This window comes from Coturnix japonica, chromosome 3, assembly GCF_001577835.2.
Source record: "Coturnix japonica isolate 7356 chromosome 3, Coturnix japonica 2.1, whole genome shotgun sequence".
Classification (NCBI taxonomy): Eukaryota; Metazoa; Chordata; class Aves; order Galliformes; family Phasianidae; genus Coturnix; species Coturnix japonica.
The window spans coordinates 2,905,712-2,923,567 of record NC_029518.1 but is presented as its reverse complement, the minus strand read 5'-3'; the positions used below and the strand labels follow the sequence as shown (position 1 = coordinate 2,923,567).

The window sequence follows — 17,856 nt, the reverse complement described above, 5'->3', positions numbered from 1 at the left end:
CTGGCTGACAGACTTTGCTTGGGCACTGGGGCTGGATAGAGCAACCTACACTTCTAGGGCATCATTCTCATCTCCTGGGCTTCCCAGGCTGTGGAAAACCTCTGCCTTCCGTAACCTTTGCAGATGTGCTGTCCTCAACTGGACCAACATTGCCCTCAGGGATTGTTTCTTTCCTTTCAGAAGCCTTCAGCAAAGATCCCCAATGGCTGTTAGGCAAGTTAGGTCTATTTTCTAGGAGTGCCATAAGCAGCTTAGTTAATGGAGTGAAGGAGGAATTTTTGCTTCTAGCTTTCAAGGAGCTGCAGAAATCTTCTGCTCCTGGTATGGAAAACCCACCAGGCCTGAAATCTCCTTTCCAGCTCAGCGTCGGGGATCAGTCAAAGCTCCGTGTCCCATCACTGAGGAACGTCCAATTACAGTACAAATTTCCTAATTCCGTCAAAAGTAATTTATCCAATGGCTTGGCCAGCAGTGTAATTGTGGTCTGAGAGTCACATTAGGTAATCTGAGCAGACAGGTAGAACAAATTAAAGGAATAATGTGGTGGAGCAGGGTAGGTTTGCAGAGCATAGTTTGCTGTCCCCTGATTTCTCTTTCAATTGTCTGAACACCACTCTGAATTCCTGTAGGCCCCTCAAGCTTTGTATTCAGAAACTGCTCTTCTTGTTGGTTGGAGGGGGGAAGAAAAACAATAAAAAGACAGACTTCATACAGCAGGGTTAGAGATTGCTAGACCAGTATTGAAAATAGTTTTAACTTTCCAGTTCTGGCAAGTTTTCTGTTACTAGGTTCTCTGTTATATTGAAATATACATATTTACCCTTACGGTTTACAAGATTGGCTTATTCTTGAGATACAATATAGTAAATATAGATTATATATATGAAGATTGGCTCAAAAATATACATGCTGTGAAGATACTAGCTGTCTAGAGAATGAGGAAAGTAAACATGTTATTAGGTATTCAGAAAGCATTAACCATAGTTGGCCTTAAGTGTCGTAGCTGTCATTCATATTCTTTACTACTGAGAAAGAATGGACAGGATGTGAGGATGTTTCTGAATGGTTCTATTAAAAATTGTTGCTTGTGCACAGAGGATCACTAAACGGTATAACATAAAAGCATTCAATAACTACCAGTCTAAGTGTTCTGCAGTGAATGACTGTTTTGTTTGGATTATTTCCACGGTAGGAAATACAGTTTCTTTTTTATGAGAGATTGGTCAGATTAATTCAAGGGGAAGACCAAACGATGAGGGGAGTAAAATGAAGGGAGGGTGTCTTCAAAGATGTGATGGCATCTTTGTGTAAATACCGAGCTATACTGAAAACCAACAGAGATTAATTTAGCTCTCCCCCAGTAACCAGTTGTTTTTCCTGTGAATGCCTTGCTGAAGAGAGGGGTGAATCCAGCATAGCTTCCAAGTGCCACACGTTCCCATTATGTGAACGCCTGAGCTCACACAGAGTCCTCAAAGCCAATTGCATCTGGTAGAAATGCTGCCAGAAGGGCACGGAGCAGTTGGTACAGAACTGAACTGGGACTTAGTGCTTCAAGTGGGCCCAGCAATAAAGCAAAAGGTATTTCTGTCCCTGCTTGTTCATTCAGTGGCTCAGCAAAGTACTTTGGGCTTTTTCTCAGCTCTGAAGTTTGTGATCACAAATGTTCCCTAAAAATTAGGGGAAGAACTTCTCTTAATTTCTGGTGTCTCCCAACATTTTGTATGTTGGTGTTTTTGAATGACTTTGTGTTTACCGTGCAGGCACACCCTTTCGTTTCTGAACTTTATCATCTAGCATTTGTCAGCCTTAGAGCCTTACCATCATTTCCATGTGAATTTTTCTCAACGTGCTCAAAATATTTCATCTTTAAAACCCTGCTTCAACTTTATAGTAGTGATTTAATATACAGCAGAGGATGCACAATTACAAGCTTTCTATGAGTTCAATTCTGGTGGCCAACTGTATTCATCCATGATTTTTTATTTTATCCTGGTAAGAAAGCTGTATGTTTCCTTGCTTGTCATGAAACTGCCTTGTAATTATAACAATAGTACTCTACAGTATCATTTCAGAGCAACTATAAATGCAGAAGGCTTTAAAAAATAAATGTTGTAAACATTCTCTCTATGCTGTCTAACAAATCAGTTGATGGTTATCAAGTTGATTTTAGTCCATTCAGCTGAAAATTGACAGTATGATTCTTGGTAAGTGGTGGGAATGCTGTGATAGTAGTGCCTGAGAAGAAAATTGCATCATTCATCACTGGGCTTAGTAATGGCAGCGCCTGCACTGTCAGAGCCACTGCTCCAGTTTTGTTAACCTTATCATGCTTCTATGCCTTACCTTGCCATTGTGATGCTGCCTGATGCAAGGCTCGTTAGCAATTCAAAAAGGAATGGGTTCAAGATTGAGTGTTGAGTTCCTAAATGGGTTTGAATGGTTCACATATGTTTTTGCCATTGCTGTAATTCTCAAAAACGTGGTACAAAAATGCTTCTCTCAAGAAACTTGGTTTTATTTTGTATGTGCTCCCTAAAGGAGCGTGGCATGATTTACCTTAATTTTAGACTTGTGTGAAGTGCATGTCGAAACAAAATGTATGTTCCAATGCCAGTTCAGTACTGAGCACTGTCACTTGCAGATGCTCCTGCTTGCACCTTGGCTTTCTTACACAAACAGAGGAAAGAAGAAATAGTAAAGGATGCCTTTTTTCTGTGTGTGTACAGACACACTAAAGTCTAATTTATGACTATTAAATAATGCAAAGAAATAATGTTTGAAAATGCATGTTCCTGCAGGCTTCAAAGCATCAAAGAAAACCATTATTGTACTTAAATCCTTATATTACTCAGCTTTTACTCCAGCAGGGATCTGTGTTTGCTCCCCAGTGCTCTTTGGGCAGAGGCAGCAGAGGACGGGGCCGGGGATGTGATACCAGCTGCTGGAGCACCAAATTGCTGCTGGTCCCAGTGGCACAGGCAGCACCACTCGGCTGTCTCCTGCCATGCCAGCTGGAGAATCACTCCGTGTGGGTTTTTTACTCAGTGAAGAGTTTTGACCTCCTGATCCTTAGCAGGGATATCAAGTCACTGGATAATGGTGTTCTGCGCTTCTGTTAACAAGGAGGTTGATTTAGAGTCTTAGCAGTGGATGTTCCCACGTGGACCTATGCCAAGGCGTCTTTGCTGAGAAAGCTACTGAGCTAAAATGAAAATAATATGCACTGGGGGGGGAGTCATATGAAAATACTCATCATGGCTTGTGTTTAAACACGTTGCAGTATCTTTTGATGGATGCACATTGCGTGTAGTAAAACAAGCCCATTAGGTTAACTGCTATAGGTAGAGGTTATATGGCAATGAAGTAAGCCTATCTGTGCTGTACACAAGGTGTTTTGTGGTGGGGCCTTGTGGATCTGACCTCCCTGCCTTAAATTGCTACTCAGCCCTCAGAAGCAGACTGGTCTTTGAAGTTACGAGGGCAAACATAAACCATTTCATGTTTTTTTGGTGCCTCGGAAGCTGTGTTCTGTTGGTCTCATTGAGCGAACTGAAATGGGACTGAGGATGAGCCTGGTCCTGTGGATCAGCTGTGGGGGTCACAGCCTGAGCCCAGTGCTACCTGTGGTTGCACTGGGGTAAGTTTTCTCCTCCTGCTTCCACATCAGCCTGCTCAGCTCACAGTGACTGTTCTGATGGCCAAGCACTCACTGCCCAGCATATGCTGCCTGCTTTCTGAAGGACTTATTGCTGAAGTACATGATGGTGTGCTTTAAGCCAGGAAGTAGACTAACAATTGTTAATCTGTATTAATGTTTAGTTTCAGTTCTGCTGCTTAGTCTCCCGCTTGCCTTGTCTGCAATATGGCCCTATTTTCCATGTGCTGTTACGGGATGGCAAGGGTAGGCACTGCCCTGTTGGCAGCACTCTGCCCTGTGTGCATTGCGTACTTACAGATCCAGGTACCTGTGTCTGAAGCCCAGGCAAGAACTTGCTCTGTCCTTCATTCATCTTCATTGAGATGCTGATGCAGAATCCCATCCCTCTGCTAATCTCCTTACGCAGCTTATATTTGATTTGGTAAGGGCTCTGTAACTCCCACAGGAGCCTAATGGAGGAGATCATCAGGCCCTGCAAACCAAAGTGCTGTTTCTTTCCGGTTGGCTACTCAGTGCAGCCATCCAGCGTGAGGATCATCAAGCTTCTAATAGGCTAATGAAGGAGAAAAAGGAGCAGCAAGAAAACACTCTGAAAGTGCCCTGTCCTGTGAGGGGTAAAATACTGCTCCCTTCCACTGATAATCTGGAATCCCATTATCGCTCGTCTGTAAACTGAGTTATTGGTGACGTACAGGCTGGATTATTCTATCTGCTTCTTGTACAATATATCCAAAAGCTGACACTTAATTATGTTGTCCCACAGCAGATCAAGTTTTACAACAGCGACAAAAGATTAAAACGGTTTTATATTGAGGACATTCAGAGGATAAGCAGCACTGTGTTATAGCAGGGAACTGCAGTCAGCTGTGTTGCCATCTGGGAGAGAAGCATTTCAAATGCTGTTGGCATTTAAACCTTTTGTATTCTTTTTGTTTTGTCTTTTTCTCTTGGGTGGTTTTTGGTTTCGTTTGGTTTTTGTTGGTAGCGTTCCTTAAAACTGATTCTAACTCTGTGGTAATTTTGGTGTCAGAAAAAGCTGCAAATTAACATTAACAGCAGCAATTAGTATGGGCAGAGCTGTAGCCTGATTTGCTCTTAGGGTACCTTCCTCAAAAACCAGTAATGCAAGAGAGATGGATCAGACTAGGTAGCATTTCTGGCCATAAGTCTGCCATGTTTATAATCACACTATTTGATGCAGAAGACGACAGTGCAGACTGTCTCTTGGCTATCTCAGCAAACTCTATCCTTATTGATTTCGGCTAATCTTTTGATTCAGCGCTGTAATCACTTAAATATCCTAATTGACTGATTTATTACTGCATCCACTGCTAACGTGCTAATTGTTTTATTTGTATGAAAGTTATAAAAATCTATTTCATCTCCTGCTCCGTTTGTATCTATTAAAGCATGGCTTCCAGAAAATCATTATCATGCATATGCATGTCGGTGAGGGGTAGGGGCAGACTTAAAAGGGAGATCCATCCCTCCACAAGAGATTTGAATGCAAGGTAAAACACTAGGCTTAAATGAATTTGCAGTGCAGTCGAAAGATGTCTGGCTGCATTTCATTTATCTAGTTTACTTGGAGTAAAATGCAAAAATAAAAAGCCAATCAGAGCAAACTCTCCAGGGTTTTACTGTCCTGGTTTCTGGTCAACAAGGCCCAATTGCTGCTTTACTCTTTTGAAAGCATCATCCCTCTGAAAAGGCTTAGATAGCTGTGCCTAATTGCTGAGTGTCTTTGTGCACAGCCTTGAGCTGTGGCAGGGAATTAGCCCTGGAGCCGCTTTCCTTTGGGGAAGAGCAGGGGAGGAGCAGCTTCTCTGCACTATGATCCTGGGCAAAGGTACAGAAATTTCTCAGTCCCAGATGGGAATGGCTCAGTGCATCATGGGCAGGAAATTCTCCTGATAATGCTGTTTCATCAGTTTGTTTGTTATCTTTTTGCTATGTTATTGTGATAGCTGTGTTGGTTCTGTCATAAGCCACCCTGGCGCTTACAGCGGTTGAAAGTAAGGCAATGCTAAGAATATGTTGCTTCTGTGTTTTTTGCCTGCTATATTAACACTCATAGAAGCTGCAGTAACAGTGCATGGAAATAAAATGCTCATTCTTAAAATGAGTCTCATGCTGGTTGTAGGTCTACAGTTTTACACTTTTTCCTTTTCTGGGTCAGACAGAGAGGGAGTCCCCCAGGTTTCTCTTCACTGGGGCCTATCCTCTTCATGTGCATTATTGGTTCCTAATATGAAGTTTAAACAATATGCACAGCTTCTCTGCACAGTAGTCATCCGTCACTTGAAAGAAGGGTTTAATTACCAGAACCCTAATTTTATTTTAATGAGGTGCTGAACCATGATCTTGTAAATCCTACTGCATAGAGAATTGCTTAGTTAGGTTCAGTTGGAGCCATCCTCAGCAACACAGTACTTTTTATGACACTGTTAATCTGGAAGGCCTTTTTGTACTAACAGTGTTCTTTACTTGTAAGCATATTTTGAGTTACTCGTGTTGTTTTTCAAGTAGCGATTCTGTTGCTTGAATTCTAAACAAATGCTTCTGGTGTGCCTGAACTGTTTACCCCATGCCCACCGTGGGACCCCAAGGAGGTTCACCACTCTCATGGCCTTTTCAAAAGCATCTTTGCTGCAACACCTAGACCAGTCAAATCCCATTATTCTCACAGAAACCACTCATGTTCAATGTTTCCAGCAAAACAAACAGGTTATGCCACTTCCCTGGCTGAAATGCTCTGGTTCAAATGTGCTGTGCTTGACCCGAGGACCAGCAGGTGGGGGGAGACTCGGTGCCAGCTTTCTGCATCCTCGCCTTAAGTTCAGTATAATAGCTCCATTTCCCAATCAACCTCTGTTTCCTATGATCAAGGTCGTTGCATTCCCAGAACTTGTTGGCTGGTGATTTTTGTTCATGCTATTAGTAAACCATTTGATTCTGAGTCAGTAATTTCTTTTGGAACTAAACAATTTTCCTATCAAGGGCTTTTAAAAGAAAAATCAACTTTCAAGTTACTCTTTGGGCCCAGTTTGTTAATTTTGACCAGTGATAGTTTTTCATTGTCTGATTGTCTTGTTCGTGTTGTGATGATAATGTATAATTAGACCCTCTAGCATTTGTGGCTCATATCATGAGCAAATGTCATTCAATCTGATTTGCTCATCAGCTGGTAATTGAAAACATCAGTGGAATGGTTTGTGTTTCAGACTAATGCTCCGTCAGGTTTTGGGTTGGGGTTTTAAGAGTTCATCAGAAGTGAATGAGTGAGCTTTGGCCATCTTGTTTCAAGGCAAGTAGTTAGGAAGTTGTTGGAAGAGTTGGTGCAGGTTGTTTGGGCCCAGGCTTCTACTGAACACTTACAACCACTCAACTAGTTTTCACAATTTGTTGTCCTGTAAAATAATAAATTGCCCAAGTTTTCTACTCACTAATTAAAATTCCATTTCTCATGAATTTCTTAATCGAGAGCAAGTCATTATGTGCTTTGTTGATTCTTAAGTGCAAAGATAATTGCAATGGGCAGCATGAAAGTGGTTTGATTATTGCCTGTCGGCTCTTGTGAATTCTAATAGGTCTAATTGCATAGCATCAATTCATCATCTCAGCATCACTTCTTTTTATTATTAGCTCTCTGAATTGTAATGTGCTCATAAAGAAGTGTAGTAGTATATCAGGGCTGACATGGTACCTGGCCTGTTGTAATTTTCCTTCCTCACCTAATGTTGCTATTGAAATAAAAAGTTCATTATCTAGGCTTTCTTTTCCAAAAAAACTTCTCAGTGAAGAAAGGGGTATTGTCTTCCTCTGAATATAGGTACTATTTCGCTATGAAATGATAGTTCTTTTCATAAAAGTATTTTAAAATCAACCCTATAAATCCTAGCCATGCTGTTTGTTGAAAAACTCAATCAAGAGATTTATTAAGGCGCTTGTTGCTGCTGAAAATTAACTAGCAGGTAAAGACATTATAATGATGTCAACATCCTAACAAAATTATTATTGGTTGAGATTCAGGAAAGGGGGAGTGTTCAGATACAGTGGAAATGTATTTTAGGGGAAACAGTGAAGAACTTTGTCTTCTTTTTTTCTTTTCCATTCTTGCTCAAATGCAAGGCTGTCGGTCTAGGATCAGTTACCTTGAAAATAACTGCTACCATTTGTGTTACCCCATGTCTAGTCATCAGCTATTTAAGAGACTTGTCTGACATCCCACTCTTGTGATTATCATAAAAGGCTTGTGACAGGCTCACGGGTGCTGTGACATGACTTAGAGCAGAAGTTAACCTTATTTACATGTGTTTTTCTTCTGCAGCAAAGCTAAGCTCAAGACTGCCCTTCAGCAGCTCTTTTAGGTCATTACCTGATTTTCCAAAAGGTTGTTTAAGTACATGTTCTCAATTGAGCTGAACAAGGTATGACACCAGTGTTTTTCTAGGGCTTTTGGTAGGGATAGTGCTTGACATGAAGGAGAACATTAGCAGTACAGTAAGCCTCTGTGAGTTACTAAGTTTGTTTTGCAACGCACTTGTTTTGTCTTGACCAAAAAAAACCCCACAACCACGCATACACAGTCAGAAAACAACAGTAAGAAACCCATAAAAAAAACAAGGGAATGTAGAAAAAAAAAATCACAACATAACGGTTTTCTTGCTTCTTATTTTATACATTTCCTTCTGCTGCAAATTCAACTGTTTACAGCTTCCACTGATGCAAAACACTCTCAAGATGTTTGTCAAAGCTTGTTTTTCACTCGAATCCACACAAGCATTACGTATCGTACAAAATACCTTACAACAATTTCTGTTAAGTATTCTTGCTGTCTCCATCTCATTTCCATGTTTGCTTCTATACCTGCCCATGCTGGGACTAGGAGTGGAGCACTTTGTCTCCATCCCAGCCCCTTGTGCTTACCCCATGGGCATTGCTTGGGATGTGAGAGCTCAGTGCTGCGTGGTGTGGTGGCCTTTCTGGCCTGGTGGTTTGTATGTTTTATGTAAGCCGAAAAGCACTGGGCTGTTGACATGTGCTGGACAAAGGCCCCAGACAGTTGTGTGCCTACAGAGCAGGGTCTGGGCTGTCCTGCCCAAATGACCTTTCAGGTCCCTTTTCACCCAAGCTGTTCTGTGGTTAATAAAGCAAGCAGGTAACAGGGTTGAGGCACCAAATTTCTTCTTTGAATGTGCTGTGTCTATGATATGTTTTGTGTAAATATGTCCGTGTTTTTTCCATCTTATTTAATCGTGCTTTTTCCATTATTTCCTACTTTGGCTCTGGCACACTCATGCCACAAACATCTGGTGGGTTTGCTTTTAAGCTGAGTTACAGGGTGATGAATTCCAAGTGTCAGTGTTTGTTTCATCTCCGGCTGATGAATTTTTTTCTAACTAGAGCAACTCTGGGGAGGAGACTGGGAGGAAATGGTCAGAGGAATTTATCACAGATGCTTGGCATTCCTGAGAGTTGATATCTGAAATATGCTGATATCAGGAGAGAGAGCAATAACACGGTTTCAGCCACCTAAACTTAAAAAATATATATGTAAATAATAATAAAAAATGATGATGGAGAGGTTTCTTTTCTAGGCATGAAGGCTCACGTTACAGTTCATAAACCTGTCCAGTTATTTCTCTTGTCATGCTTCTCTGAAGCAATTAAAGTGGTGTTACCAACTGGAAGTCCAGTCAACTTTTTAAAGTGAGTTAAACTTGCTGGGTACCACGTATGTGCCAGTTCTCACTGCTAAGATTTTTGTGTGACTAGGAGAGAGGTGCTGATAGTGCAGGGGGAAGTTGATAAACACTTCATATTTGTTTTCTTCTTTTTATTGTTCTGTGATGGACTCAATAGGGGAAAGCACTCTTAAATGAACTGGGCACAAGCACAGTGTGTCCATGAAGTGCTGCTTATTAATGCTTCTAAAAGTATGGAAGAGAAATATTTCAGTGAGGTAAATTGGAATTTTTCTTGTCACCATAAAAAAAAAAAAAAAAGAAAAAGAAGAAGACAGTAAAAGTTAGATCTGTAGCAATAACCCTTAAGAGATGAAGCAATCAAGGTGCATTTATTATCCTGGAGAAGATGAGCTGTCATTTTCCTTTGCTTAGGTCCTTGTTCATCTTTAGGCACCCTGATAGTCTCCCTGTCTTGAGGAGGACTGCTCCCAGGCTCGGAAGCAGCTGGTAAGTTGGGAGCTATAATAAGTGCTGCATTTACTGCTTACAGTGGAAATACCACATCCCCTGCATAAAATCACAGAATTGTAGGGGTTGGAAGGGACCTCTAGAGATCATCGTGTCCAACCCCCCTGCCAAAGTAGGTTCCCTACACCATGTCACACAGGTAGGCATCCAGGCGGGTCTTAAATATCTCCAGAGAAGGAGACTCTACCACCTCCCTGGGCAGCCTGTTCCAGTGCTCCGTCACCCTCACTGTAAAGAAGTTCTTCTGCACATTCGTGCGGAACTTCCTATGCTGCACTTTCATCCCATTACCCCTAGTCCTATCCCCACGCACTACTGAAAAGAGACCAGCCTCACCACTATGGCTCCTATAGCACAATTCCTATGATCTCCTTAGCTCTGCCTTGTTAACATTAGGACATACTTTAAAAACTATTTAAATTATTATTTCCAGTTTTCTCCTCCCTCTGCATCTACTCTTCTTTGGGAGATGATTAATAGTAAGAGCAGGATGTGAAAGGATCTTCAATCTGTGTTACATGAGCAGCATGGTTTTGTGGCAAGGGCAAAACTAAATTTTTCTAGCAGGATTTCTTAAGACTGAATTGCCAAATTTGAAATGTAATCAGGCTGATGTAACTACCAGTAGCCTCTTGAAGATGCATAGAGAATCTGTCATCTATTTACTCTTCTGTCTTGACAAAAATGAGCAAAATCCTTGGAGAAGCATGTATTCTCTATGTTGCAGGTTACACACATTAAAGAAGTGTCATATGGAAAGGGTGTGCTCCAATATTGGAGGTGCAGGGAGTTTATTCTGAAGATGGAGAATGTGCAGGAAATATAAATGAAAATTTGGACGTGGTAACTTTTCATAATGAGTTGCTGTCAAGGAATAGATTAACCACAATAAAGCTATGAATATAATTTTCCTAGGAAGTTGAAATCATACTTCATTGTCTCTTTAAGTATCCCATAAAGCTTCCTATTATGGAAACAATTAAACTTTAAAAATATCTCTTTACCTGAAGTGATCTGATTGAAAGACAAAGTGAAGCTCTTTTGCCTTGACTGAACCGGCATCTTTCAAGTGCGCAACTGAGCAGATAGGTTATCCTCCCTCAGTCAGTACCCACTGATTCAGCTCTCATCTGGACTTCAGGAATTCTCCTGAAGGCTGTTGGTGATGCCTCCCACCTAGATAGCAAGGAGAATGGGAATCTGTGTGTATTTGAGATCCTGTTTAAGGTTTCCCACAGTCTGGGAATGTCATTACCTCAGTTTGTTTGCCACTTTGTGGTAGTTCTTTGTTGTGTTTTTGTGTTGCACAACTTAAGGGTCATATTTTTCAAGTTTCTCTTTTGAGTCTAGCATTGAGTATGGTTCAACGTACCTTGGGTTTACATGACCATTGATGCATCCATTACCATACAGCTTACTTTGGTTTGAAATTTTTGCGGAAGGGCAGGCAAACTTACTTTAGCTTAGTCTCTTCAGAGTAAATCCTCTTGATCTAAGGGCAAACAACTGTAGTTTTGTCTGCTGAAAAGCTGACTGATTAAATTATCTGACAACTAAGAACAAACAACCCACTAACACCTCTTTCTGCCCAATAAAGGGAGTGGAGAATCTTTGTGGCTCATGATTTTTCTACATAGAGCAAACTTCAAGACAGATTAAGGTGGATTTATTCTTGCCTTGTTTGCTTGCAGAACAATGGTCAGAAGAAGGTGGAGGGCTTGGAGGGGCTCCTCTGGGATGCAGCCAAATGGTGTTTACCACAAGGTGATGAGCTTAAAAAATTTGCTTGGGGAAGCATAATGCATTTTCTCAGTCTCATCTTCCCAGCTGATGTAAGGTCTTTGTTTGGATAGGTGATTAGCAGGAGTGAATAACAACTGAGCATTTCTACTGCAGTGGTTTCAAGTGCAGATTAAGGAGGAAAACAGAAAAAGCAAGCCGTGGATCTTATAATTTCATGTGAAGCCATGTTGTATGCACTTCAAGTTCATTCTTATCACATCACATTATGAATATCCCAAGTGGAGTTCTTGCATTTTAGTTCTACATGTAGGCAATTACTTCTGTAAGAAGTGGTGGGGCTGTCTGTCTAGTCACTGCTTTGACATCTGTCATCTTAGTGCTAAATTGCTTTGTAAAACGTATTACTTTGGGATACAGGATAGTGTCTCTTAATTGCACCATTTACTTGTCTTGCCTGAACAGAGCCTACTGTTGTCTCGACAGCTAATGGGGAAGCTCTGATGGCAATGCAATGCTGGGAGAGCATCAGTGAGAGGGAGCTGCTCTGGGATTACATGGGCATATCCCAGCCTTGTCTTTTATGACAATCATGAGTGCCAAAAATACTTGGGTTTTGACTTGTGGGACTTAATTCTCTGACCGGCTGTCATGGTGATGGTGTGACTGCTGTGAACAAGCTCCTTGTGTTTGCAGTGTCCTGAGGCTCAGAGTGATTGCACTCTGCTAAATGCTGGCTATTGAGCATGGGTCCCTGAAGGACCTTGTGGGCTCTGCAAACCCTTGGCCTCTCCCTGTGGGAATATTGTTTTCTGGCTGTCTCTACTGTCTCGCACTTAAAATATATACCTAACCCGCAAAGAGGAATACTGGTTAATCATTTATAACAAACATATTCTTTACTCTTTCTTGGGTAAACGATTCCATTTAGGTGAAAAATGGCTTAAGTGTTTTATGTGAATGGCTTTTAGATATTGTGGCTTTTGCATGTAATGAAACATTGTTTGGTTCATCCAAAACAGCTATTTAAACACAGAAGGAAGCTGGAAAAGGGACAAAGTTCAGATTGAGCTGTGCTTATTGATTCAAGCCTAAAAACACAGGCAGTTGCTTTAAATGCTCATAAATGCAGTTTTTTTTTTTCCTCTGTGTATGAACGATGTGCTTTACAAAATATTTGATGACTGGAATTCCTTGAAAAGTGAAAAGATATAAAGCAAATACTCATCGCTGAAGAGCTGTGTCATATATCAAGTACATATTGTGTCATCTATAAAAGATGTTTTCTTGCATGTAAAATATTCAACTCAGCTAATCAGGTTTTAGAGTCATATATTAGTAAATAATTTAAATCAGGCTGTGGTCCTGGGGGAATCATTTAGGTTGAACTTGAATTAACAGTTGTTTATTACACATTGAAAATGCACACTTTATGAGCAAATGCATGCAACTGGCAATAGAAAATAAGCCAAGCAGATCCGTATACCAAAGCGATAGACTTAAGAGTAGTGACTGTGAGTAGGCAAGGGCACATGGGGGTAATTCCACCTCCTCTCAGTTGAAACTTGGTTATTAGTTTCAGGACCAAACTTGTGGCTGCTTATTGATGAAGTCAGCTGGTAAGACTTACAAATGGAGCTCTAGATGCTGTGGTTAATTGTCAGGTGTCTTGTTTTTATTCAGTGACACACAGTGTGGTAGCTTCCTTCTTAAAATTCATCCAGCTCAGGCGGTGATGGACGGAGGACAGCCTCATTATGCATCGCTAGATGGGCCGATTAGGGCTGTGAAAGTGCCAATGGGATGAACGAGGGAAGTGTGTGATTGATTCTAGCCTTGGTCTGCTGCTTCGTTAACGCTGTGAATGTTCTGCCCTCCCTTCTGCGAGGCAGGAAATGAGGAAAACTTCTACTTCTTCATTTGTTTGAAAATACATTATGCTAATATTTTGGCCATCTAACATCGCTTCTGCAAAGAACAGGGGAAAAGTAAATTACATCAGAGTCCTCCGTGGTGACTGTGAGTCACAGTCACTTTTCACTTAGTGCTTTTGCAGCTGGAAGTTGTATTGCATCTTGGCCCACATTGCTCTGCCCTTTAAGTACTGTAGACACAAATCATGAGGAAAACAGTGTGTTAAGATTTATGGACTGATTAATTTAATGAAGGAGACCAGAAAAAAAAAAAAAACAAAAAAAAAACCAACAAGCCTTGCTTGTCCTTTTTTCATGTAGGGTTTGTGTGTTAAGGTAGACGTGGTCTCATTTTTTCAATGACCCATGCAGGAATTTGAGGGAAGAGTCGCTGTACTTTTGAAGGGTTGATTAAATGCCCAAATTACATTTATTTTCACTGATAGCTAAGTAGGGACAGGAATATTTTAAATGCTAAAGCGCCTGTTATCCCTCAAGATTAGTTAGTGGTTTACACAAGATGCCTGCATTCATTATAGTGCTTCAGAGAAAAACAAGACAAAAAAAGGAATGAAAGCACGCAGAGATGATGCAGAACATGCACACATGCAGATTGATGTGCGGTTGCTACGCTTCTCCATTTGGCTGCCAGAATTTCTAACCAAGTGACTGAAAGGCAGAAGACTGGAAAAAGAGCAAACAGATCTCTCAAAACTCTCCTCATGTCAGCCAGAAGTTGCAACACAAGTCTTAGAGATAATAGTGCAAGACTCAATTGTTGTTGCCCTACAGGAGCTGTGCAGCGTGGTTGTATGGTGTAGATCTGTGCTGTTGCTTTCTTTCAGCCACCTTTACCTTCTCTCTGGAAGTATGTTTGGGGGAAAAATATCTCCTTTGCTATTGTTAGCATGTCTTCAACATTAAGCAGCTCTATTAGGTTAAAAGCCATTGCTGTGGTCTGAATCCCAAACATATTCCTACCTCTGGGGCTCTGCACCTCTGAGTGCTCTTAAAAATGTAAGTGTGCACCTCTGTGTACATGGGATGAAAGTGATTTAAAAACATCAGGACTGCATCTTTCTTATCAGACCTCAGCTTGAAGTCTGACCATGGTAAAGCAGAAGCTTCAAAGCAATGCTAGCAGCTCTATCTTACATAAAAAAAAACCAAAACAACAACAAAACTACAGTGAATATGGCCATTCTTTGTGAGAGCTGTTTATTCTACCCCCAGGTAGGTTGATGTGGAAGACCAACAAACAGGGTTTGCACATTTGTGACCCACTGGCAATATCAGAGGTGTGTGTGTGGGGCTGACTGCTGTTGCGGATGGCTGAAGCAGTAGGACTGAAGTTCCCATAGTTGTCTTGAGGACGGATGCCTGTAGATGCTTCCACCTGTGTCCACCAGCACTGCAGCACCTGAATTTTTCCAGCTGTGTGTTTTGAGGTTGTGACAGAGGCAGAAACCAAACTTCCTTGTGGGAGGCAAGGTGGAAGATTCATCCAGTCTTCATAGATGTATTAAAAATAAATGCCTCTGCTTTAGGCTGTGAAGTCCAATCCTTACATATTAACTTGTTGGGCTGGGAGTGCTGGGGAAGTGTTTTTATTTCTTGATCTGTTTGTTTTATGCCTGCATAATCTCAAAGGATTTGCCTGCCTGCAAATCCTGACATACTGGGGAGTAGTTTGAGCAGAATAATAGATTGTTTAGACAATTTATGGATACACAGATTTTACTGACAGCATACAACTATGAAATCTCTACTTCCCTGTTCATCAGTTGACCAAGAAACACATAGGCTGCTCTGCTAGTAAAATCTTACTTTGTCATGGTCATGTGTTTCTGATTAAGAACGTGCCTTAGACAAGCAGATTATGACAATGATAAATTCCTAAACAATTACAGTAATGTTGACGGATGATAAACCAATTCATAACCTTTTTCAGGGTCCTCTCTGAAGAAGCACCTATTGTGAGCTTGTTGAAAAAGAAAAACAAACAAAAAACACCACATAACAGCCAATAATTGAATACATATAACTGTAGTTTTGTACAGAAAAACTTGAGTTAGAATTTGGCACTTGGGCCATTCCCCAAACACCCCTCTTCTTGGTCAACTCATGGTTAAATTCGTTAGACTTCCACTTCTGAGCGGCAGCACCTTGAAATGCAAGTTAGCTTAAGCAGAAATAAAGAATTCTTTTAGAGTTCTTTGCTTGTTTATCTTTTATGATTTGTTGTTTTGTTTTGTAGTTGTTCCTATATTTGCTTGTTGACTGGTGGGTGTTGTGAATTTAAAATGCGCTGCAGTACCTCTGATCTTACTGTCTATAAATGTAGGCTAACCTTGATTGAGATCAGATTTACTGTTACATTCCTTCCCTTTGCTCAGTAATTGCAGCTTGTCTCTTTCAAAACCAAGTAACAAGAAGAAGCGTCAAGAGCTGCTTTTCTTTCTTTGAAGGGCTAACACCGCCAAATGAAAACGTGCCCTGGAAAGTTTCAACCTGAAGCAAACTACAGTAGTTAGAGGTTGAAGACACCTGAAATGATGGTCTTTTCCTAATGCAAGTGCTTAGACCCCATCTTTGTAAGCAGAAGCAAATTTTAAACTGGTTGTCTTTTCCTTGGTCTTAATAGCTCTCAGTTTATTACGGTAACCAAAATGCATGTGTGAAATATGTCTTTTCCAAAATTTCTAGCAAAACTATTTGCCTTGTTTTGATCACCTGCTATCAAAGTGATCACCTACTGCATGTTTCCGTCTTCTGAAGCTCTGTGGGGAGGGTTTGCTGTAGGTGTTGTACATCTGCTGTGATATCCAGCAGGTAACATCCAGTCTGTCCATCTTGGTCCCAGAACTTGAGGAAATTACTGCAATCAGAATGGAAGGAAGAGTAGTAAACCTTTTGTTTATTTTGTTAATGTTGCAGAGACTAGGACTTGGTGGCTGATATCTGCCTTGAGTAGTAATGAATATGTGGATAGCTTGCGTCTTGATGCTTGGCCACTTTCTCACATGATTTGGTATGGGTTGGAGGGGAATAATCAGAGGCAGCCTGGACAAACATTAGTGGTCTGAATTCTGTAAAGTCTTCCAGTAAATGAATATTCTGGGTCATAACAGCAGATGTCCTTGGAACCCTGTCACGTGAGGAACAGAAATAGAACCTAACGAAAATGGTGCCTGAACTGGAAGCATTCCCTTTGTGTGGAAACGTTATGAAAAAGGTGCCGCTGCTTATTGCTGCTGTGTTGTAGGAGGTGACAAAAGGGTGGGAGGAAAGGATGTACTTGCCACCATAACGTGCTGTAGCGCCTTTGCACACACTGTTGAGGAATGATGTCTGAGAAGCACGTGTGCTTGCTACTTAACAAACGTGGGGGGAGGAAAATATGAATTTTTCATGACACCTTTTACTTTGCTCGGATTCTCTTTAACATGTTTTACTCCAGGCTTTTTTACTTCATTTTTCATTTTGCGCTCTGAAGACGCTGATTGATTGCTGCATCTGATTTCAGTGTATCTGGAGGCATCGTACCTGAGCTGCTCCCTGATTGTGCTTTCTCTTTTTGTTCATTAAACTTTTTCAGGCTGAATAAGATATTATTGTTTTATTGTGCAGCATCTCCACCTGGTTTGGTGCAAAAGAAAAGCACATTCCTGGAATAACTAGCGCATTCTTAGATCATAACTTTACTCCTTGTCAAATAGCTGCTGAGAAAAGGCATTGAGTATTAGGCAAAAAATGAAGCATGTTTATCACCACCTATACTGAGCTTTTGCAGAGAGCTTTCCCTATGAGTAGACCATGGAACTGTGAGAGCAACTGTTTCAGATGTGTAGTCCATCCCACATGTGGTTTGTGGTGAACATATAACAAGCACTTAGTGCATTTTTCTCATTTTTCCTTTAACCTAAAAGCAGTCCTGCTTCAAAACGTAGCCTTTATGGTTTCTCACTTTCATATAACTTCCACAGATATTACACGTTCATCAGTTGTAAATGTTTTCTGATAATAATATTCCTTTTTGTCTGGATTGATTTTTCCAGTGTAGTAGTTTTGTGGATTCATGAAATAAGTAATGAACTAATAATAATTCTTACTATTTTTTCCATTTCTTGCAGATGTGATCCATACAGTTGGGCCGATAGCAAGAGGGCATGTCACTGATACTCATGAAGAAAACTTGGCAAGTTGCTATAAAACCTCTCTGAAACTGGCAAAAGAAAACAGTATCAGATCACTCGTAAGTACTGTGTGAGAACCTTATTTGAATAACTGTTTACTTGCTCTAGGATAATTATTGATACAACAG

General features: G+C 40.8%; 1 protein-coding gene across 3 annotated transcripts in view; it reads left to right on the top strand.

The window, feature by feature from the left end:
• MACROD2 (mono-ADP ribosylhydrolase 2) overlaps window positions 1–17,856 on the top strand; it is a 786,342-nt gene that overhangs the window by 432,054 nt on the left and 336,432 nt on the right. For all 3 annotated transcript variants that reach the window (XM_015856727.2, XM_015856726.2, XM_015856725.2), the window contains exon 6: window positions 17,666–17,787. In XM_015856727.2, coding sequence (XP_015712213.1) covers window positions 17,666–17,787 — 122 coding nt within the window. The remainder of the gene's footprint in view (window positions 1–17,665; window positions 17,788–17,856) is intronic.